General features: G+C 35.1%; 5 protein-coding genes and 1 long non-coding RNA gene across 15 annotated transcripts; 2 read left to right on the top strand and 4 right to left on the bottom strand.

The window, feature by feature from the left end:
- Nucleotides 1–1218: 1218 nt before the first annotated feature.
- On the bottom strand, nt 1219–10765 carry LOC145943290 (membrane-associated guanylate kinase, WW and PDZ domain-containing protein 1). 6 transcript variants are annotated; one of them, XM_083050775.1, is made up of 11 exons: nt 10466–10765; nt 8768–8849; nt 8446–8665; nt 7731–8134; nt 7445–7633; nt 6224–7349; nt 5807–5942; nt 5173–5715; nt 4886–5056; nt 4663–4797; nt 1219–3594 (listed from the first exon to the last, which is right to left on the bottom strand). In XM_083050775.1, the coding sequence occupies exons 2-11, from the start codon at nt 8814–8816 to the stop codon at nt 3439–3441; spliced, it is 3129 nt and encodes a 1042-aa protein (XP_082906901.1). In that variant the 5' UTR covers nt 8817–8849; nt 10466–10765; the 3' UTR covers nt 1219–3438. The 6 variants fall into 6 exon arrangements, with proteins under 6 accessions (XP_082906901.1, XP_082906896.1, XP_082906900.1 ...); XM_083050770.1 differs by having other exon boundaries at nt 1220–3594; nt 6224–7352; nt 10466–10764; XM_083050774.1 differs by having other exon boundaries at nt 1220–3594; nt 5173–5712; nt 6224–7352; nt 10466–10763.
- Nucleotides 10766–10938: 173 nt separating this feature from the next.
- LOC145943293 (senecionine N-oxygenase) lies at nt 10939–15954 on the bottom strand. 5 transcript variants are annotated; one of them, XM_083050779.1, is made up of 8 exons: nt 15820–15954; nt 14083–14312; nt 13565–13703; nt 13140–13401; nt 12746–12849; nt 12568–12655; nt 12305–12468; nt 10939–11917 (listed from the first exon to the last, which is right to left on the bottom strand). In XM_083050779.1, the coding sequence occupies exons 1-8, from the start codon at nt 15844–15846 to the stop codon at nt 11609–11611; spliced, it is 1323 nt and encodes a 440-aa protein (XP_082906905.1). In that variant the 5' UTR covers nt 15847–15954; the 3' UTR covers nt 10939–11608. The 5 variants fall into 5 exon arrangements, with proteins under 5 accessions (XP_082906905.1, XP_082906907.1, XP_082906906.1 ...); XM_083050781.1 differs by lacking the exon at nt 15820–15954 and adding an exon at nt 14887–15687 and having other exon boundaries at nt 14083–14335; XM_083050780.1 differs by lacking the exon at nt 15820–15954 and adding an exon at nt 14887–15687.
- Nucleotides 11806–12399, top strand: LOC145943296 (uncharacterized). The gene is made up of 3 exons (XR_014426496.1): nt 11806–11930; nt 12034–12208; nt 12275–12399. It is a non-coding gene; the product is annotated as an uncharacterized LOC145943296 (long non-coding RNA).
- LOC145943295 (RNA exonuclease 4) lies at nt 15699–17231 on the bottom strand. The gene is made up of 3 exons (XM_083050784.1): nt 17096–17231; nt 16464–16668; nt 15699–16382 (listed from the first exon to the last, which is right to left on the bottom strand). The coding sequence occupies exons 1-3, from the start codon at nt 17164–17166 to the stop codon at nt 15816–15818; spliced, it is 843 nt and encodes a 280-aa protein (XP_082906910.1). The 5' UTR covers nt 17167–17231; the 3' UTR covers nt 15699–15815.
- On the top strand, nt 17221–19773 carry LOC145943292 (rho guanine nucleotide exchange factor 3). The gene is made up of 5 exons (XM_083050778.1): nt 17221–17397; nt 17702–17946; nt 18021–18384; nt 18459–18887; nt 18960–19773. Exons 1-5 carry the CDS (start codon nt 17332–17334, stop codon nt 19395–19397), a joined length of 1542 nt encoding a protein of 513 aa, XP_082906904.1. The 5' UTR covers nt 17221–17331; the 3' UTR covers nt 19398–19773.
- Nucleotides 19774–19997: 224 nt separating this feature from the next.
- Nucleotides 19998–22800, bottom strand: Mettl3 (methyltransferase like 3). The gene is made up of 4 exons (XM_083050777.1): nt 22055–22800; nt 21768–21963; nt 21168–21674; nt 19998–20949 (listed from the first exon to the last, which is right to left on the bottom strand). Exons 1-4 carry the CDS (start codon nt 22206–22208, stop codon nt 20160–20162), a joined length of 1647 nt encoding a protein of 548 aa, XP_082906903.1. The 5' UTR covers nt 22209–22800; the 3' UTR covers nt 19998–20159.
- Nucleotides 22801–22833: the final 33 nt, after the last annotated feature.

Below are 22833 nucleotides of genomic sequence, written 5' to 3'. Positions count from 1 at the left end.
GTTTCAGACATAAGAATATTTATATATATATCACACTTATCAATATATATTTACTCATATCTATATCTTTACTTATCTCGAAATTATTTTTAATTTTAAAATGTTAACATTTAATTAAAAAGAAATTATAAAATCGGCATTATCAATTTGTTTATAAATATAAGATAAAATATAATCGAATATAATAATAATATTAATATTATAATCGAAAATATAATATTTTATCATTCGTATATACTTATACTTGTAATAATGAAAATTGTACTTTGATAATGCATACCTGTGTGTGATAAGACATATAAAATTCTAAACAACAAACGTGTTAATTGGAGCAGCCCTCAATCTCAGCGCACACAATAAAATTACGTGACTAATTAGTATCTGAAGGTTTTGCGACAACTCATTTACGAAGAATTGACAATGATCGATGACAATGCGCGCGTACGTTTCGCGAAAAATGAGTATCAATATATAATTGATACAATATTGCCAACTTATTAAAAAGCTTATTAATTAATCTCGGTTGCGATTAACGAGAAAGATCGGACTCGCGGAGTTTTCAAAGAATCGCTGATCCTAAATATAAACATGTATCGATAAAAACCGATAACCTTATTTGCTTTACGTTTCCGGAAAGTACGTTGCATTGGAATGCGGAAATGCTTAATAAGGTTGTAGGTTCACTAGATTGACATCATTGATAATCTTTCTTTGGAAAATGGAAAGACTGTTGCCTGCGATGACGCTATATTTCAAGAAAAAGAATCGATACGCGTCTCGTCAAATAAGCGCATATATTGTATATATATATGTATATATCATTTTTTTATATCAATTTTTTTTTCACAGCGCAGGATTTTTAATTTGTTGAATTAATAAAAATAATATAAAATATATTAAATTTTCGAATGTAATCTCGACCTCTCGACTTTAGTATCGATAAAACGAGCGCTAAAATATGAAATTCTTAATTTTTGTCAAAGATTTATTAATGGTAACATTTAATGGAAAATTGTCTATATAATTAATAATGGCAAAAGAATATTTTATAATTTTGCAAGTTGTATAATTTTTAAGATTCTGTGCTGTGTATATCCTACCGCATTGTAAATTACACACAATATTAAATATTTAAGAATTCTTGAATTAATTCTGATATATAAAATCAATCGCGTATAAAAATACAAATATGTTTTCTCGATCATTTTCTTGAAATTTTTTGAAGTAGCATTTATTATCTCAGTATATTTCAACAACAATATATAATTGGTAGTATATCATACTCTTAGCAACAATATCAGTTTTTACTTCGGATTACTCAACGACGATTATTAAAGATGTAACGGACATATACAAAGAGAATTCGGTTTACATCTGTGAATTATACAATAAATATATGAAGCTCGTACAAAAAGAACTGTTCGATCCAGTTAACTTGTTATATCAATCGAACAATTGTATATATAAAATATTTTTTTATATGTGCGATTTCAATTTAATGATAGGTGTTATTTTTACTACTCAAGACGTAATAAATAATACTCATGGAAACGCAAAAACATTCCAGTGTTTTTTTTTTAATTCAATTAATCCTTAATTGAATTAATCGTTTACCATGCATACATTTGCGAGAAATAGCCTAACTCATAATAATATATATCGCGTGAGAAAATGCGAAAAATACAATGTAGTTTTGGCAAGAGTAAAGATAAAACGAGTAGTAAAGAAGACTCAGCTTTTTCGGCAAATGAATTTCGAGCCGATAAAACGATGATTGACGCGTTATATATTGCTTCTTATATATAGTAACCTTATAAATTATCAACATTATTCTTTAGAGTCTTCAAAAAACAAGTATATATATATACATATTTATATTAAACTTATGATATCCTACATGCTATACAAATATTCTTTATATATATATATAATTATAAAAAATAAACGCGATGATTATATATCTATATATAAAATGGATACTGTGTGATCCGATTAAATGCGTTTGTTGCTGCTTATCACTCATACATTGTTGAATTATTTGTTAAGTATGCATATATACATATATGTATATACATACACATAATATATATGTATATAATGATAAACGAATTCCTGCGCATCTATAAACATACATACATATACATGTGTATATAATATATATATATATTATATATGTGTATAATAACAATTAAACATACATACATATACATATGTGTGTATAACATGTCGTATTCTTTTTTCTTTCACCAATCCTGAGATCTAGAGATATAATCTAGTGTTTACCTTTTCCTTTTTTTGTCTCATTAATACATCGTGTCAGTACATCTGCAATCTCTCAATACTTTACTTACAAGTAAAAAAATATATATGTCATTCTCTTTTGTAACACGTAACTTTAATAAATATCGAAAAAAAAAAAAAAAAAAAAAACAGGAAGAGTGAAGAAAAAACTTTTGTCAAATTCGTTCTCTATTATAATTTTGCTCTATTCAGCATTTCCTAATTATGGAAACTCATCATGTTAATCATGGGCAAAAGACTAATTGTCGCCCGAAAAAGAGAACATTGATTAAATAATTATAATAATAAATTCTTTCATATGTGGATCTTCATCACACACTGTACCTCAAAATTAAATGGCTGATAAGTGCATTTGCTTCTTTGGTTGCATAAGTCCTTAATTTTAATTACTGACATACATATACATTTCATATAAGTGGTAATAAATATTTAGGTAAAAGGGAAAACAATATATTGATAGTATTTTAAACTCTTGATAATAATTTCAAGTAATGGAGTCGTCCGATAAGAATAATGAACTGATTATTAATTTTTTGGTATACTTTTTGTCAAAAGCGTATACATTTTTATCGTCAAGGCCACAATCATGTCACTATATAAAAAAAAAATTCACAAAATGGTGTTTACCATAGGAGTCTAAGTTTTAAAAGTCTATACTTTGAAACATTATTGAGAAGAGCAGATAAATTTATATATATAGATATATATATAATTGCCAGTCTACAATATCACCTTGACAGCATATGGATATACAGCTGTCCCTTGTGTCGTGTCTCTACATAATATAACATATCGTATTCTGAGATTCTTTATATGTATCAATGTTATTATTGCATTAATAAATAGATAGTACTTGCAACTTTATACTCTTGACACTTTACACATTGTGCCATTTTCAATACATTTCTATATGCTAGTATAAATCATAAATATGATTTATACTATATTCGCATTTTTGTATAAATTAATAATTTGTCTTTAAAAAAAACTACAGCAGCCTACGCTTAAAGGCATATTCGAGTAAATGCATTGTAAAAAAGGATTGCTCTCTCCATAAAATAAATTTTAATCTCTTACGAGATATTAACTTATTTCATATAATTCGCGAGAGAGATGTAAAAACACATCTAAAAGCGCTTAAGAGTATCTATTTTTGGATGAACAGCAGTTTAATGAAATGGAAAATCGAACTTTCTGACGTTTTTTGGGGATCACACCCCTCTCGGATAATTTCGATAAATGCTTGCCCTCATCGTTCGGTCGAATACTTATTTGGTCGATTGTGAGATTACTCTATAATGAATTTCAATGTACGTTTATAATCACCTTCGAAGGCTGCGACATTTGCTTAGTAATTTTCATTAAAATATGGAACACACGTGTAACAAGGCACAATACTTTCAAAGCTATCACACATGTTAGAATGAATTACATTTTACATTTACTCTGCAATTAGATCAATAAAGAGAAACTAGGTTAGCACCAGCCTAATTTTTGTTAGGATGAGCAAGTATACGATTGTCTTTATATTAAATCTTTTACAAGCTGCGTAATGATAGCTGCAAGAAAAAAAGTCATCTGTATGTGTGTTCCTTGTCAAATATCATCTCTCTCGTTAGAGAACATTTAATACATTTATCTGTATGAGTATAATAATTAAAGTAAAAACTTTTTGTTATTAGATTGTAACATTATGTATCGTTACTTATTATCTTTGAAAGTGAAACATCATCATTTGGTGTTATTAAATTTAGCTTTTAGTGTTATTTTTAAACAGAATCAAGTAGACATATTTTTTAGAATTAGATATATATATATATATATATATATATATATCTAATATCCATAAGAATTAAAAAGTTGCAATACATTCAAGTCCGACTATATAAACATCATTGAAAACAAGAAAAACTATCACACAATATACACTAATTGCAAAAATTAATTATATGTATAACTTTCACAAATAATATACATATATCATTTGTTTCTATCGATTTAGAAATTATATAAGACTTTGTAGAAATTGATGTAAAATATATTCTTTTCATTAATATATCAATATCAAATATTACTACTTTCATAATATCGAATTATTACAGCAACATAATTGTCTATCCGAGATTCTTTTTTTCTTGTATTGTCTTTCATTTTTTTTTTTTTCACTTAGCACAATACGTAATGTTATATACCCTGAAGCTCTCTGTCTTCCAGATGAAAAAAAATTTTATATAATACTAATGTTAGCATTAGTATCGTCAAAAGAGGAGGGGGATTGTCGTTAAGTTAAAATTAATATGTTATTATCAAAAGGTTAATTATCTATATGTTCATATCGTAGAGATGTGGAGGAGCACCTACCACTGAAGGCATTTGACAGCCACGTCGTACTAACAGACGAACAGATGGACCACCGTTACGTATAATCTCAATTGCCTCTGTATGCGTCATGTTTTTGGTATTAATACCGTTTATCTCGATTATTTGATCCCCAACCTAGGAGTGATATACAGATTTACTTATAATATCATATTTATCTCTATTATCATATTTATAGCTCATATTTCTAATACAATATACTTACTCTAAGCCGATTGTCGATAGACGCCGGTCCATTCTCAGCGATCTGTAAGACGAATAAAGGCATGTTTTGAAACTCGCGGCCACCGCGTATACTGAAGCCAAAACCTCGGGTGCCCCGAGTGAGCTCTACAGCATGATACTGGCCCCCATCTCCGTCTCCTGCAAGTTCATCCTAAAAAATATTCAACAATCTATAATTAATCATTTTATTATCATGATGAATAAAAAAAATTGTTTTTCATGTTATATGTAAACTTTATTAAATTACGAAATCAACAAAAATTGTACCTTTTGGGAAAGAGATGTATTGCTACAGCAATCGTCAAGCGGATATCCAATTGTCAATGTGACAGAATAACCAGAATCTTTGATTAAATTGACAATGTCCTTATGGCAAACATTCGTGATATCGATGTGATTGACAGCGAGAATATGATCCCCGACGTTCAATCGTCCGCATCTTTCAGCGGGTGAGCCTTCAATTATCCTGCCAATCGTGGAGCCGGCTTTGTTGACGGATGAAATTATCACGAAACCGAATCCCTCGTTTTCCATTCGAGTGACGGTAACATCATACGGATACTGAAGATTCATCTGCCGGCCGTAAGAGGATTGAAGGTTCTCTTGAAGATGTTCCTGCGTGTTGATTCGACGTCGTATTCCTAGAGTCACTCGTCCGTTTTGTGCCGCTGCTATCATTAACTGCACAACGTGATGATGAGATGAATTCATGACGCTTTCCCCATCGACGGACATGATCAGATCGCCGGTACTGAGTCTGCTATCAAGATCAGCCGCTCCACCGGGAACTATATGACCTACCGAAACCTGCTGACAGTCATATTTTTAACGTTTCTGTTTTCATTAATACTGCGATGTAAGATCTTTAAAAAAACATTTAAAAATTAATATGGAAACCAACCTGAGATCCTTCTTCTGTACCACCGACTATTCTGAATCCAAATCCAGTGTCTTGTCTGACCAGAGTTACTAGAGTTTCTATCCATTCTATGTCGGGAACCATTGGACAGACCAATTCACTTGTATATTGAGGATACCTAATAATTAATCTTTATTTACTTTTGTGTGTTTTTATTTATATATTAAAATTATATATTTAACAAATATATTTAACGATTTTCAAACATATATTCTTATAATATTTTATTTATCTAAATGATTATAATATTTAATATTATACTATTTAAATTATTAATTTATATTAATTTTTGAAAATTCTAAAAAACAATTATTTAAGTAAAATTCTTTAAAAATTTACAAATTGAAGAAAATTGTTTAAAAGTTTATAACTTTTAACAAATTGAAATAATAAACTTACCGAGATATAGAACTGGAATGTGGCTGTTCGTGTTCGAAACTGGTTGTCTCTTTCCTCTTATCCCAGATTTCACCAGTGTCAACGTTTTGCTCCTGTCCAATGGAGTACATATTATAATCCTCGTTATACTGGGAATGCGATTGAACGGGATAAACGTCCTTGTAGTAATCGGAATGCAAATATCCATTTTGCTTGAGCATATTGTCGTGGTGGGAAATATCGATGGAATACACATCACTGTTGATATTCAATTTATCATTCGCAACCCAGTCGCGTTTCACATTCCTGATGGATTCGTCGTCGAGATTCATCACTGCGAAATTGTCCGACAAGTTGGCTGTGATATTAGCTTTGTACGGATCCGAGTAATACATTCCGTGTGAATAATCGGCATATTTATAGTGATTATCCAGCGGATTCAATTCATTTTCTCCCTGTACTTCGTTCCAGTTCGATCTGCTGGCGCCGGTCGGTGATTTAGGATGATTCCTGGTGTCGATGAGTGGTGTTTTTGGTCTACTAGGTATTATTGTTTTCGACTGAGTACTATAGATATCGGCGGTGGGCGTTTTACTTCTGAAAAAGTCCTGTATGTTCTTCTCCTTCTTCTCTTTCGTCGATTTCGTTGTCGTTCGCTGAACGTGTATCAATGCCTCCTCGTTGCGCGGGCAGTCTTTCAGTACTTGCACAACTTCCGAGTGGCACATGTTTCTGACATTGATCTCATTTATGTTAACCAGTATATCGCCCTCCATCAAATTCTTGCAACGCTGACGATCCAGGATCTTCTTGACTTTCTGTCCGTGGGCAGAGTCCGCTATCGTAAATCCAAATCCCATGGCCCCCTTCACGATGGCGATGCTGAGAAATTCCGGCTTGGAAGACACCGGTGAATTCTTACAGTCGTTCAAATCGCTGCTCTCCGATAGCAGAATGTCCGTGCTGCTCGGTCTCTTAATCGTGTTGATTTTATCCGAAATACAAAGATCGGGCATCGAATTGACCGACGTCGTGGTGAGATTCTCGCCGTTCTGAAGATTGTGCACCGGCAAGAACGTGGAATCCAGAAAATTAAAACGTCCATTGTCCTGGAGAGACGAGTTCAGATCCATGTACATTACGGGACCTTCTGTCAAAAGAAAAAAAATCCGAGATGATAACATCTAATTCTTTAATAAAGAGATTTATTATCAAAAGATCTATTCTCAGCTCTTCCTTTACCTGGTGCATTAACGGCGATCGTCGTTACAACTTCCGTATTAGGATCATTGGGATCAAAAGGCAACGGATAACCTCGACACACTTCCAAACTTACTGTCTCGCCGCTACCGATTGACTTGAATACATTCACCATTTCGTTATGGGTAAATCCTAGCACGCAGGTGTCATTAACGTATACTAACACGTCCCCTGAAATAAGTACAATTGTGCAGATAGGAGCACGGAAGCGGAAGTGAATCGCGCGCTTGAGAATTTTAGCGGTATCTTGAAAAAAAAAAAAAATTACCGGTTTGTAGTTTCCCATCCAACCATGCTGGACCATTTGGCACGACGCTTTTAATTTGCAGGAATTCTTCCACGGTGTCATCACCGCCGACAATGGTAAATCCCAAGCCCCGCGAGCTCTTGATCAAGGCAGTTCGTATCCTCTGACCCTTGAGTTTGTCGGGATTTCTGGTGAAGTTGGGACTCTTCCTCTCGTGCAAGCTCTGTTGAGCCCTCTTTGCTTGCAAGACCGGATTTTCATATTGCGTTCTACGATTCACGTGATCGATAAAATATGTACCGTATAGGTTGTCGTCGATCTTTTCCCAACCGTAGGGTAATTCGTCATCGAGACATTCTTCTAGAGATCTCTTTTGAAATTTCGACAGACGCGGATCTAGCCAGTGAGATGTGCCCGTGTTGTGGCTGTAACATAATTTATCAAAATGTTTTTTACATTTTATTCGAAATAAAACTAATTAAATAAGTAATAATAAAAAAAACTATTAATACAAAAATATCATATTACACATATGAGCATGTTTTTGTATTATATATGTTAATAGGATGTGTATGATATTTTTATACAATGCAATTTTTGTAAGTAATATTAATACAATTAATATAATGAGCAGAGTTTATCAAGATTTTTTATAAGAATTATTTTTCAATCTAATTATCTATATAATGTGAAGTATACAATCGCAATGTATGTACATATATAAATATATACATACTCTATAAAATAAACTTCTCCCGTGTCCGTGTACGCCTTCTCCCAATGATTCGGTAACGGACCTAATTCACCATCCGTGGCTGGAGTACGATTTCGAACGGTTTGTTCTTGGTCGGAAGTTCCTGTACTTTGTTCCGATCCCGTATTATACAAATACGTCGGTGGAATTCTTCCGCCATCGTTTCCACCGATCGTCAATATTTCTTTATCCAGACTCTCTCCTTTAAAACACAAAATACACGCGTAAGAAAAAAAGCAATTATAGTCTATAGTTTGCAATTATAATCATGAGTCATGACAATATTGGAAAATGGTTACCGTACCATCATTGGGATTGTCGATAGAAGCTGCGTCGTCAGTTTTGGTAGCCATCTCGAAGAGTCTCTCTGCGCTTCTTTTACAATCCTAAATAAAAATTTATACATGAATAAATCTCAAGAGATATAAGTACACGACGGAGAAATAAATTAATAGCTCACAATTCTTATATCAAGATGTATTAGATTTTTAGGGAAAGATTCCTGTACTCAAATGTCAAAAGTGTCATATTATTCAAAACATTTAGAATCTGTTATTGAAAAAAGAAATACACACACACTTTGATTCTATCTATACTTTGTCATGTTCTTCACGCAGTAATAGCGTCTCCGAGTATATTACAAAAAAAATGCAACAATCCATCCGAGGCGTCGCGTAATTAAGAGGAGACTCGGTCATTATTACGAGAGCACAACAAGAGAACGATGTATCACGTTTGCAGGCGTTCACGGACAGTAGTCACGCTTGCCGGTGTTTGCCTCTGACAGCTTTGAAAAGAAGCGAGAAATATAGAAAAATGTAGAAAAAAAAGAAAAGCGAGGCTAAAATGAAGCTGACTTAATTCAGCCGCACGTTTTCGTTTTCTCTCCAGTCGCGTCCTTTAACGATACCTTCTGTCTCTACACGTTTTGTTCCGCTCGCTGCATCTAAAATGAGATAGACGTGCATCCAGATTTCAGAGAATGAAAAGGGAGTAAAAAAAAAAAAAAAGAAAAAAAAATAGAAAAATGTAGAAGATCGGGGAAACGAACGAGAATCTTTCCCTCGTTTCGACAAATTTTTTAATCGCCTCAATCTCGTTTAGCGGCGCAACGTCCAGACGGACAGGTGTCCGCGAATGCAATTACATAAAGCGAGGTAAGAGGAACGCGAGAGACCGGGCGGAGGTGAACGAGAGAGAGGAGCAAAAAGAGGGGGAGGGAGAGAGGGGGGGGGGAGAGTAAAACACGCACGCGGGGCAGGAATGCATTCTTACGAATGCATTCACCCGAGCGTGCCGCTCACATATGACGCGCGTCATTAGGTCCATTCGGAGTAAGAGCACTTTCCTGTACTTTCTACATGTCCAGCGGGAAGGAGGGGAAAAAGAAGAGCGAGACAGATCCTAATCTGGAGCATTCCGTTCGCGCTTCCTACGTGTAGAGAGCGAACGAAGCTTTGCAGATTCGGAAGGAGAGAAAATAAAGGGAGGAGAGAAGACGAGATCGCGCAGACTTTCTATACTATCTTGCAAGCTACGTAACGTAAATACAGCTACGCGGGAGGTGGCCGCTTCACATCGCCCTCCCTCTCCCTCTCACTCTCTCTCTTTCGTTCTCTCCTCCTCATGGTACTCCCGCATCGACGTGGCCAAACACATGCACGGTTGAACGAAACTGCGGAAACAATGGCACGCAATCTCGCGTTTTTTTCCCCTTTCGATTCGCATTCGAGATGCTCGATCGCGCTCGAGCGACCGTTACTGCGAAGAAGAGCAGATGCATCATGCATATCGCCTCGACGCAGGAAAATCTCGAGAGATGGCTGGGTGTTTGTCGTAGAGAGAGAGAAAGAGAGAGAGAGAGAGATGGAGAGCGAGCGATCCAAGAAGAGAAAGAGAGACAGAGACAGAGAGGGGAAGAGAGATGCACGTATGCGTGACGAGCGCTTTTCCTCGTTTTTTTCTTCTCTCGATTACGAGACTAGGGATCGAGACTACTCACGCTGCGTTTCTTGCACGATGATACGTTCACCAGCGCACGTAATCATGGTTCCAACGGCGGTGTGGGCAGACAGGCAGGTATAATATCCCGTATCGGAATAACCGTCGTCGCACCGAATCACTTACGGAAAACTCTCAACCCCGTTGGGCGACGATGAGACGATGGCGCGACGACACTCGTGACAGGTGAAGAGAGATGGAACGCGGCACCAACTCGACACTCGCTCGCACAGCATCGACACTACATTACAGGACCACGGCGCATCGCGCCGCTCGCTCGCACAACAGATGTACGCGCGTACGAGGCATTTAACCGACTGCCGTACGTCGCCGTCGCCGCCGCCGCGGTTCGCGCGTCACGTGATCCGAGTCACGTGACCGCGCGCGAATCTCGCGGGAAATTTGAAACGCCGGCGCGCAGCATCCAGCGGACGTGAAGTTCGTCGGAAGGAGAAAGGAGGATGTGTTCGCGCATTGCGTACGGAATCTCGATTCTACATTTATTGCTAATCTCGCGTATGTATAATAATCTTACTCTATACGTGGTTATTGCGTGCGTTTAGACTCTTTTGTAACGAGAACGATAGTGTTTCCGCGCGCGCACACAAACATACATGCATATATGATTCTCTTCTATTAGAATTAAACTCTGTTATGACTCGAAAAAATTAAATGCACTCATTGTCAGTGTCATTATAATGTCTTGGAGTTGCCACTTTAGCGTCATGTTTTAGATTATTCGTGCAATTTTGCGTGTTAAAGCATTTAATGACGACGAGTACATACTTCGTATAATTTCTAAGAATATTCTTTTAGCTACTCATTCTCCCACAAATAATCATCTTAATTACATACAGAGAAATAATTTGAAACGCGACGTAGATTTCATGTCCAGGAAAAATCCTTCCAGTCACAAAATAAGAATTATTCGTAAGCAACGACAAACGTGAATATTTTTTCTATAAATTACGCGAGTATATCTTTATATTTATAATTATATTAATATTTTTATTTTTGAATATTTAAAAAAAAATAAATTTAGAAAGATAGACATAGAAAAAATCTAATAATTGAAAATATCTATAATGATTGAAAAAAATCTAGTTTTATATATATAAATGTTTTTATAAATGAACCTCTGACGTTAAAGCTGAACAAAATTGTAGCCATCGATGATCTTGTAGCGATCCTGCCGATAGTGCACCAGATCGTCCAGGAAGCGCATGCTGCTCTCGTTGTGGAGTTTCGTCAGCACGGGCGGTAGCGGCTCGATGCCCGCGATGTTCGCCAGGTCATCGTAATAGTGACCTTGCTCGGGGCCCATCATGTGAAAGTGCCTCTTCTGCAGGTCCCTCTCGGCGCGTCTCATCGCTTCCTCGGCCTCGGAGCGCAGCATATCCGCTCTCGCGGGAAACTGCCTCTCGCCGTGCCAGTGTCGTAGGACGAATCGCACCTTGAAGTTGCAAGTAATCGCATTGACATTATTATGTTACCGCGGTAGGCGACCGACCACGCGACCGAGGCTCTCTAGCATTTTTCTGTCGTGACCGCGTTTTTTTTCTTCCTCAGGCATTCTGAAGAGAAGGCAATTTCATACGCCCCGAATGACCTGCGCGCTTGGAATGCTACCGCTTAAATTGGATTACACGCGATTCTCCTGCGTTTCTTGCATTGACATATTTTTTAATATTTATTTAAAATATTTATTAAGCACATATCACAGTCCAAAATATATAACATATAGGTATATATAAAATAGCAATTAGAAATAAATTTAAATAAAAGACTATAAAACTATATTATATTTTAGATTGAGTAGAGACAAAAGAGTATTTTATACCTGTAAATCGAACATACTGAAGGCGCAAACATAGAACGGAAGACCCACCAGTGCCAGAGTCGGGTTCTCTATGGACACCAGATGCTTCCAAAGGGGCGTGACCATATTAGAATTTACCCGAACTTCGCAAGATTCGGCGAGGAAAGGAAAACTGTATTTATATCCTGTCGGAGAGGAAACATGTTACATCTTAATCGTTCCTTGTTACACGAGAACGAGGCACAATGTTCCGTAAGGACTTGGGTAATGAGGGAATATTGTACCTGTACAATAGAAGACGACATCGACCTTCTCCTTCGTATCGTCCGCAAAAACCGCCTCGTGCTCCGTCAGTTGCACCACGTCAGCTTTCTAAAAAGAGATAACGCGGTCGTTAGAGAAGTATCTCTCTTTGTTTGATTTTATTATTTTTCTTCTGAGCTAGCGCTTTGATGCTTTTACCTGCACGACATTCTCGGGGAACACGGTGAGTATGGAGTCGGTCAAATGATGACTCAGAATTACGCGATTCGCGTTCTTGGATATTTCCAACGCCAAATCCATACCTGGAGAAACAAAAAAAATGTTTCTTCAATAAAATAATCTATTCTCGCGATCCTATTTAATTATATAAAACGCTGGAGAATCACAAAGAAAAAAAAATTGCTAAAAAACTTGTATTAAAAAAATTAACGAAAATTTCTATTATATATTATTTTTATTAATTAATCTCTCTTAATAATCTTATTAATTAATCCCTCTTATAGAATTATTTCTTACTATTTAATATTATTTAAGTATATAATTAAATAATATTATTAATAATTAAATTTAAGTGTACAAGTATATAAGGTACCTGAAGGACCAGCTCCCAAAACGACGACAGTCTTGTCGTTGAAGATTTCGGGAACCCGGTAATCGTGACTGTGCATCTGCTTGCCCGCGAAAACATCGTGACCGGATATCTTCGGGATTCTGGGCTCGAAATAATGACCGTTGCACACCATGATTGCGTCAAACGTCTCGGTCACGACCGCGTCCCTCTGCAAATCCCTGACCTTGACCGACCATTTCCGATCCCTTCCGGCCGGTTCCACCAGTTCTACGTGATGTAGCAGCTGTGACATAGGATATTTATAACAATATATAACAAAATAATTTTTAATTTGCAAACTTTGCCATTGTCTTTGATCAACAATTTTATTTGCATCTTAATAATGTATTTTTTGCATAAATTAATATTTAATCATAATTCGCATTAATGCAGTTTTATGCACTCACCCGAATGTAAGGACGTAGTGCAAAGCGATCGCAATATGCGTTTAGGAAATCCAATATTTCTGTGCGTGATAGGTAACTTTCAGGTTTTTCTGATATCGGAAAATCCGGATAACCCATTACTTCCTTCGGCAGATTAGTCCTAGCACATAAGCGATTTTCATTAATTAAATTATATAAATAATCTATATAATAAACTTTTATATATAATACATTATATATATATATATATATATAAAATTATATATTACAATGCATTTTATATATTAAAATTATTATTATATTATTGTAATATATTTTATATATTAAAATTATATGTAAAAATTATATATATATAATGAATTTTATACATATAAATTTGAAACTTTTATGTAAGATATTACGGATAAGATTGATATTAAATCTCTATACATATATAAGATTAAAATACTAATTATGTATTATAATATATAGTCATTGTTAAAATTCGCTTTTTATGCAGGACTGAAAATTGAAAGAAAAATGATCAGGTACATCCGTACCTGAGGCTTTTATACATGCTAGTGTGAATCGCTAAACCATATCTATCAGAACCAGTTTCCTCTCGATAGACCCAAGTCCCGCCGATTTGGTCTGTTTTCTCGTAGCACACCACTTGATCGTCGTAAGTACCGGAAGTGCATTGACGAAGTGCAGCGAGTCCCGCGGCTCCGGCACCGATCACGGCGATTTTCATGATTCGTTCAGGTTTCACGAAACACGAGCAGAACACCTTCAGTGAAAATAATCGACAATCTGTTTCATATAGTTAACGGAGCACGATTATAATATTTATTTCATAATATACAAGTATCTTGGACCCGTTGCTCGTATCTTTATTCTTGGCCAATCGGGAGACAACTTTCTAATAAAAAAATTAATGTGGAATATTAATATCTTTTTTTTATTTGTATAAGAGAAAAAGTCTCCATATTAGCCCAGAATGATAAAAATTATCTGTTTACTTGCGATTTAGTGTTTGCGAGAAGCCTTTATCTTATTTGTACAGTTATTTTAATTGAAATACTAATTGATCATAAAAATTAATACAGTAGCAGTTTAAACGAGTTATACAATTGTGAAAAAGATCACACATTTATATATAACTACTATAATGCTATCCTATTTAAAATTATATGATCTGGAATAAACGATCCATTCATACAATTTTTCCTATTAAGATCGCAACTCGGTTGCGACTTGGATTATTTTTGGCTTCGCACAAACTGATTAAATTCGCAACAGATTCGAACACTTTTTTTTATCCGATTACAAAAACATATTCAATTACATAAATATCTGCTTACATAAACATATATATATTTAATTAAATTTAAATCTATCACGCTTAAAACTTTTCACTCTTAATTATTAGAAGTTCTGATCAGATTGGGAGGTATAATATATGTGCTGGAGATAAATGTTCTACATATCTATTTATGTACTTATATCTACTACTTAGCATACTTAGTTCAAGTTAGATTCGATAAGACGAGATAAGATGTCATAATGTTAATCAAACTCAAGCTAAACACTTTCGATAAAATACAGTCACACTTTACTCACGCGAATAGAACAACACAAAGCGCTCGCAACAACGAAATGCAATGGAATGAGTAATATATGTACCACAGTTGAAGCAGAATATAAATTGAAATGAAGCTCGTTAAAGTGATCGTATTAAAAGAAGGAGAAACGCAAGGCTGATACCGATAACGAGGTCATCGTTTATTCCACGTGTTTACCAAATAAACTCAAAGTTTGACCTTCAACCTTTTTTATACGTTCGTTTTACTATCCTGAAGTGATCATAATACAATACTTATTTATATTGATTTAAATTTGAAAAAACTGATATATCTGGTATAACTGATAAAAAATGGTATAAAGAGAAAATGATATCAATAAAGCAATAATTGAAATTATATATGGAATATGAAAAGTATACTTATTTTTAGTATAAAGTAAACTATGAGCATTTATATTTTAATATTATCTAAAATACAATTTATTTTTTTTATACAGATTATTAATAAATATATACATATATATATTACAAAAACGTATTTAATTTATAAAGATATTTCGTAGACTTTTCAGATTGACAGTAGATCTGTTGAATGTAAATAAAAGCTACGTTATGTCATCAATAGATTTTGTTTCTTTCATTGTTTAATAAAAGAATGTATAAAAATAAAAATTTATGATAATGAAGAATGAAAATACGAAAAATTGCTCACCAACGACCCTTTTTCTCGGATTCCCATTTATTCTTATACAACATATACAACTGCATTGCTGCTCTCGCGTCTTCCACGGAACTGTGTTCACCCACTTGTATTTCTCTACCTAATAATTCAAGTGCAAGTTTTTTCAGACTGGGGGTGTTTCCCTTTGATATTTGACGAAAGGGTTTGTACTTCGAAGTGTCTCGCCAATATCTTCGCGGATGCGACAGGAACAATACGTTAAGATCATGTTTTAATGCATGACCAACTAGAAGTCGACCCTTTAATATATCTGCTACTTCCTTCTGTACAATGTTAAAGTCTTCTCCATTTCGTAATTGTTCCGGTCGGATTCCACTCACTGCCGTTCTGTAATCTACAACTTTTTCTCTTGGCTTAACGTATTTGTCATATAGGCACTCGCCATGCTTATTTACAATCGATACTCGAGCTAACATGCTCTCGGTGCCATCGCCAATTCCAACCATCTCGCAATCCATGGCAATCTGTCTTGTCAGAGTTCTATTCTCTTTGTCCTTTACATCATTGTGTTTAGTGTTCTGCTCCGGTTGATTCTGCAATTGATAATTATATTAACAAGTGTTTATTAACTAATAATACATGTACAAGTAACATGCAATACTTTAAATACTTACTGCATGTAGCGAAACAGTATGTATTCTTTTAGGTCTTGGACGTCTATTTTGTTGAGAATGACTTTCTTCCGTTTTTGGTTTGGGAAACAAGTTCTTGTACATCTCCCAATTACATCCAGACGCCTTGCGTTCAGCGTTTGGAATAAGCTGTTGTGTTGCTTTGTTCTTTTTCTTAGTTCCCATACCAGTTGGTGTAGTGTTCATTCTAAAAAAATATTCCCTTTTTCTTGTCATTTCTTTTTTTTTCTAATGAGCACATTGATAGCTTATGATGTCAGAGATTTTTATACACAATATAGAGAGAATATTAAGTATGTGTCCACTTATTGTTTCTAACCTTATTTTTTTCATATCTAAGTCAATATTTTCATATTTCAGTTTTATATATATTATATATATATATATAGTAATGTATATATAAAAGCACAGTGCATTTAAAAAAAAAAGCATAACATAAACTAATACATACATAACTTTGTTGTTAATAATTAATGATGATAATCCTCAATAATCCTCAGATCTTTATTTAAGAGTAAGGCTATATATTATTATGAAAGAGTGTGCGTACATATATATACAAAAATCACATATATATGAAGAACTGATTGAAGGACTGACAAATCGATTCCTACCTGAATTTCAAGCAAATTATGAAAAAGCAAATAACGAAACACACGAGAAATACATAAAGCATATTATACATATATACCGGACGTGATGTACACAACTGGTCGCGTTTTCCGGAAAGATGTCGCGTCAAGCGTCGTTTGACAACCGCTCGCAGTGAAATCAAATGCGTGTGCGGACGATAAGATCGAATTGTTCGTAAAATTTTTATTTTTTTTTTTTTACCAACTCGAGATAGAGTATGGACGATGATTGCAACACAACTATCAAAGAAACGTTCCAGGAACCGCGGAAAAGATTTTGGCTGGTGAGTGTTCTTCAATGTTTCGTGAGACAAGGTCTTTTTCACAGCTAATGTTGTGGGTAACCGAAATGTCGATGTCAATGTCACTAATGTCAATATGTTTGAGCGAATTTCCCCCTTTCAATTTTCCAGGCTTTGCAATTGAAATTATACTAACTTCACGTTCGTTGTAGCATTCGCGTTTATTCGAGCTACCATTGTTCAATTTGTATCCTGATCGACAATTAAAATTGTTTTGAAAATAATATTTAAATATTTATATGTATTATTTATATAAATATGTGTAAATATGTATTGTGTGCTACAGAGATCAAGAAAACGACCAAAAAGTGATGCGATGAGCATCAGCTCGATGGACATATCTATGGACTCTGACATAGGAAAGAAGAAGAAACGTCGTAGAATTACAGAGGTTGCTAGCAGTATATTTTCCTCGTCCATAGTAGGGAGTAAACTGGGAAATACACTGCACAGATCTTTCACGATCCAGTCAAACACCTCGGATTTATCAATTATTGAGGATGAAGGAGATACTGGAACATTACATAGAAAGTAATTGTCAGATACTTGAATGTTTCGGTTTAAGAAGTGAGTTTTGTTTCTCAAAATATGTATGCTTATTTCAGATTGAACAATGCTGCTGAAAATTGCAACAACTTAACAATCAGGAGTTGGATGTTGGACGTTGCACAGTCTCATGGCAAAGAACGCTTGAACAGTATATTAAGTCGAAGTGAAATTAAAAGGCAGGAGGCTATTTATGAATTGTACTGTGGTGAAAATGTGCTACTAAACGAGCTCTATGTACTAAAAAATTTTTACTACGAACCGATGCTGTCCACTGAAATTTTTACATCCGAAGAGCTATTCACCCTTTTTGGTGATCTTACAAATCTCATTGAGATACACAGTAATTTAAGAGATGAGTTGCTCAAACTCAGAGATAAATCTGGATTCACAAAGACTGTCGGTCCAACATTATTGAACTGGGTTAGTTTTTTTTTATTAATATGTTTTATAAATTGTTATATATATTAGATATTATAATTTCATTACTTTTACAGCTGTCAACATTGAAGAAACCATACCTGGAGAGATGCAGAACGTTAATTTGGGCGAGACATTTACTGGACGAGAAGAGATTTAGCAATAAAAGATTCCAGTCCTTTTTAAAAAAACGCTTAGAGTTACCACATTCTGTCGACTTGTGGACTTATTTAGACGTGCCACGTTCAAGGATCGTCAAGTACCCATTATTGGTGAAGGCGATTTTAAAACATACCCCCACTAGTGACGCAGATCATTTGTTGCTGAAAGAAGCAAGTAATATCCTGTCCGATTTGCTAAAAGATATTGATTGCATTATGGGTGATGCCGAATGTAAGCTCGCTCAATCGAAAATAAACGCAAAGGTCGAGCACGATCCTGAAAAATGCATCGTAAATGCCACAGAGTTAATCATAGAAGGCCAGCTTAAAGATACCCGTGGAATAGTAAGTTCTATTTTATACTTTCTTAATGACATAATATAATAAATTTATCTCTAAATATGAATATTTTTACAGAAATATTATTGCTTCCTTTTCAACACGTGTTTCGCAATAACTCGTCCTACGCGACGTGTTAACAAAAAGTACAATCTGTTCTTTCCCATCATACCCAAAGAACAAATATATGTACAAACGGACGACAAAAATAATGCGGAAATTGGTTTTAAAATCGGAGAACATTCTTTCATAATGGAAGATGGACATAAAAAACGGCATTGGATTGATGCATTCAACAAGTTGTACTCTAGAGTGAGTATTGCGGACAAAGTGTTTAACACTGACGACAAGGAGAACCTGTTGAATAACACAGAATTATCGGAGTCGAATAATCGTGTTACACGGACATCAATATCTAGAAGAACTTCCACAAGTAGTATAAACGATAATCATTTTTCCTTTTCGATAAGGAAAAGTTTGCTCAAGCAAAAGCGTAATAGTATCGGCTATATATAACGACAGGTTATTTGCGAGCTTTTGTATCTTTGATAAGAAGCATACTCGTTAATATACAATATTATAAAAAAAACCCAGTGAACTATTTTTAATTGGTACAAAGAAAGTTAGGGCAATGGAAACTATTCTTATTCATGTTATAATTTTACTTTGAAAGAGTCTAGCTTTTTGAGATTAAAGGAACTTTTAGTAATAACTAAAAGTTTTTGAAACATTATTGTGACACATTCCCTAACATGTACAATACATGTGATGATATAAATTTATTTGATTTATAATTTTTGTACTTCCTTATAAAGGAGTTAACATATCACAATCTGATTTACTTTACTAAAATGAATTAATATATATCATAGAGAGAATTTGATTCTAGTTTTTCAGAAATTTAATCTAAGTTGATATTTTTCTTCCGACGTTTGAATTTGAATTAATTTCATTAAATTCATTAAATTTCATTAATTTCATTAAAAAAGAGCAGCTTACACATGTGTGTAGACATACACGCTAGATAAAGCATAGCTTAGATATAATGTAATATATACATATATACAAATGATCAACTGAAAAATATAAGAAATTAAGTCGGTTTTTCTATATTTATAATTATGCGTTCATTTTGTATTACTTATATCTAAATGATTAATGGAATTTATATACGTATTTTGCAATAAATTCTAAGAAAACCTGAAGTGTGTTTAATTCATGTTATATTGTGCAAACGTTATACTTACTAAAATACTATGTTGTAAAAAGAAGACAAGTTTATGGTTTAGCGGGTTTCATCGAATTTCCGTCGGGATAACGTTTCTTGAAGGCTTTAATGAGTTGTGGATCGATTAAATGAACACCGTCGACTTGATTACCTAAAGTGATCCAGTTAGGTTGCACATTGTGCGGCCGACCGAACAATTCGATCTTTCTTGTGCCAGGACTCATACGCTCGATGATGCCGTAAATCTCGTCGGGCTTGTGACTAGTGGCGCGAACCTCGGCGACGATCACGTCGCTGTCCAATCCTCGATTGATTCGAGGATTACCCTTCATCCCAACCAGACAATGCTCTTTACCATGGTTCAACCAATGGCCCGTTCTACCGGTTCGTATTATTCTCTGCAGCTGATTGGTTTTTACCCAGATGATCTCGTCGACCCTCTCGTAGCCCCACAACTGTAGACATTCCCTTCCTAGTTCCATGGCTCTGCCAGTTACCCATAAGAAGAAGAGTCCTTCGTCCTGAAGCGCTGGAATTCCCAATTGTCTCATCTCGTCATCTGACATGGTGCCGTAAGGTAATTCCATATGAATATCCCACGGCGGATCGGCCATGATCACTGCAAATTTGCCAAGAACTGTCATATCGAGGTAACGTAAGTCACATTGAATCCACTGCGGTGGATACAGAGTCAATTCGCTGCCTGCATTGCTGCTCGTACCGCCATTGTTCTTGTTATCCAAGTTCAGCGTCTTGTTGAGTGTGCTATTGTTTAGATTATCGGAGTCATTGGTTTCCTTTGGTTGAGCTGTGGGACCATCCACCTCATAGTGGACATATCTACAAAATAAAAAAATGATAGAAAAACTTAGTTTTAAATTCTTTCTCTCTCTAGTTTAAAATACAGAAATATTCAAAGAAATGCATTATCTAGCTAATATATCTAAATCTTTAAGATTCGTAGATTAATCATACATCGTATATTTATTTGCATTGGAAATTAATAGATTTAATCATATATTGAATTTGACAGATTACGATGCTTTTTGGATTCTTACTTGCATGTGTCCATGTGGAAGCAGGTATTTAGAAAACTACAGTCGCCCAAGGATTCGTCTGTGTGGCTCTGTATGATCTTTTTAAAGTGCAGCTTCTTGCATTTCTCCGCGAATCCCGGACCGCCGTTTAATTTCACACAGTCGACTCTCGTACCGTGCGGACAGAACTCCATGACTTGAGCGCCTCCCTGAGAACGAAATCGTTCAGCCAACGATTTCTCCTTGGAAGTCTGCTTTGACAACAAGTCCAAGATCTGTTCGCCGACCTTTTTGCTCTCCTTCTCTCTGATAGTCGGCATCGAGATCAAAGACATGATGTCCTCGGTATTTTTCTTTTCTATCTTTGCTTGTTTTTCCGGAGGTACATGATCGTTTGGATCGGACGCGAACGTTTCTACGCTTTCGGGATTCTCTGTATCGTCAGATTGGGATTGACACGACGAATGGGATTCTGTGACAGATAATACAGTATATCCGAACACTCCATTCTCTGTGACTTCTTTGATCCTAAAAATATATATAAGACGTCTTTTATATTAAATACATTGCATAATAGGATTATATTGCATCGTACAATATAATATGGATTCTCTCACTAACTTGACTATATCTTGTGTAGCCAGTTTCTCAAGAATCTTGTGAATGTCAGAGGAAGATACATCGGCATTGAGATTTTTGCGTAGCTGATCCATCAAGTCTGCGGACGTGATCGGTAGATTAGGCAAGGATTCATGCAAGATGCAAAGTACATCTCTCTCATACTCGCTGTGATCAGAGCGCGAAGATGCATTGGAATCTGCAACAGATTAGTACATTAAAATCTAATGGAATTCTTCTGTATCAAATTCGTAATGCAATTGGTAATTTGTAATGTAATTTTTCAATACCAGGACACGCCGATTCCGTTGTCAGAGTGGATGAAACTGGCGTCGAAGTGAGCGTATACAATTCATGTCGTTCGCGTTTCCTCTTCTGTAGCTTCTCGCGATAGCTATTCCTCTTTATTTTAATCGCTTGTATCTCCTCAAATGCATCCGACATGATTCTCGTAGATTGTACATAAAACACTTTAAATATGCGGAATAGCGATTGCAACTTCGTCGATCAAATGAAATTGAGGGTTAAACAGAGTAGGAGATTTAATTCTCCGTTTTTCATAATCTGTTATTATGATAATTATTATTTTCAATTAACGTAATATTATTTATAACTTCTTTTATTATTTTTTAATGTTTTACACATGTCAACATTTAGCTGTCATGCTATCACATGTGCATACACATTATTAAAATTAAATCAAACGTTAACTGGTTAACTTCACTTCGCTCACCGGTATATACAAAGTGCAACTAACGCATTTGATATACAACTGACAATGAGATTAAATTAAATTAACGCTTAAACTGACGCTACAAATATTTGATCGATATATCGGAATGGAGAAATTCTTCTCTTTCGCTCTGATCAATCAAATGATTCAAATGATAGAAATGATTGAAAAATTCACGTGTCATAACAGTAGGAAGGAGGAATAAAAACACGGCCCACAGACGTAATAAAATACGTAGATGGAACATCAGCCACCGATATGCGCGCGCGTTCGACTTTAACCTTCAAGTGGCGCTGCGTCACGTGGTCGCGCGGCGGTCGGAATTCGGCGGCGCGG

This window comes from Prenolepis imparis, unplaced genomic scaffold (genome assembly GCF_030444845.1).
Source record: "Prenolepis imparis isolate NDT839.2.m4 unplaced genomic scaffold, iyPreImpa1.0 SCAF_11, whole genome shotgun sequence".
Classification (NCBI taxonomy): Eukaryota; Metazoa; Arthropoda; class Insecta; order Hymenoptera; family Formicidae; genus Prenolepis; species Prenolepis imparis.
The sequence above is the reverse complement of the archived record's forward strand: the minus strand, read 5'-3'. Positions and strand labels throughout refer to the sequence as shown.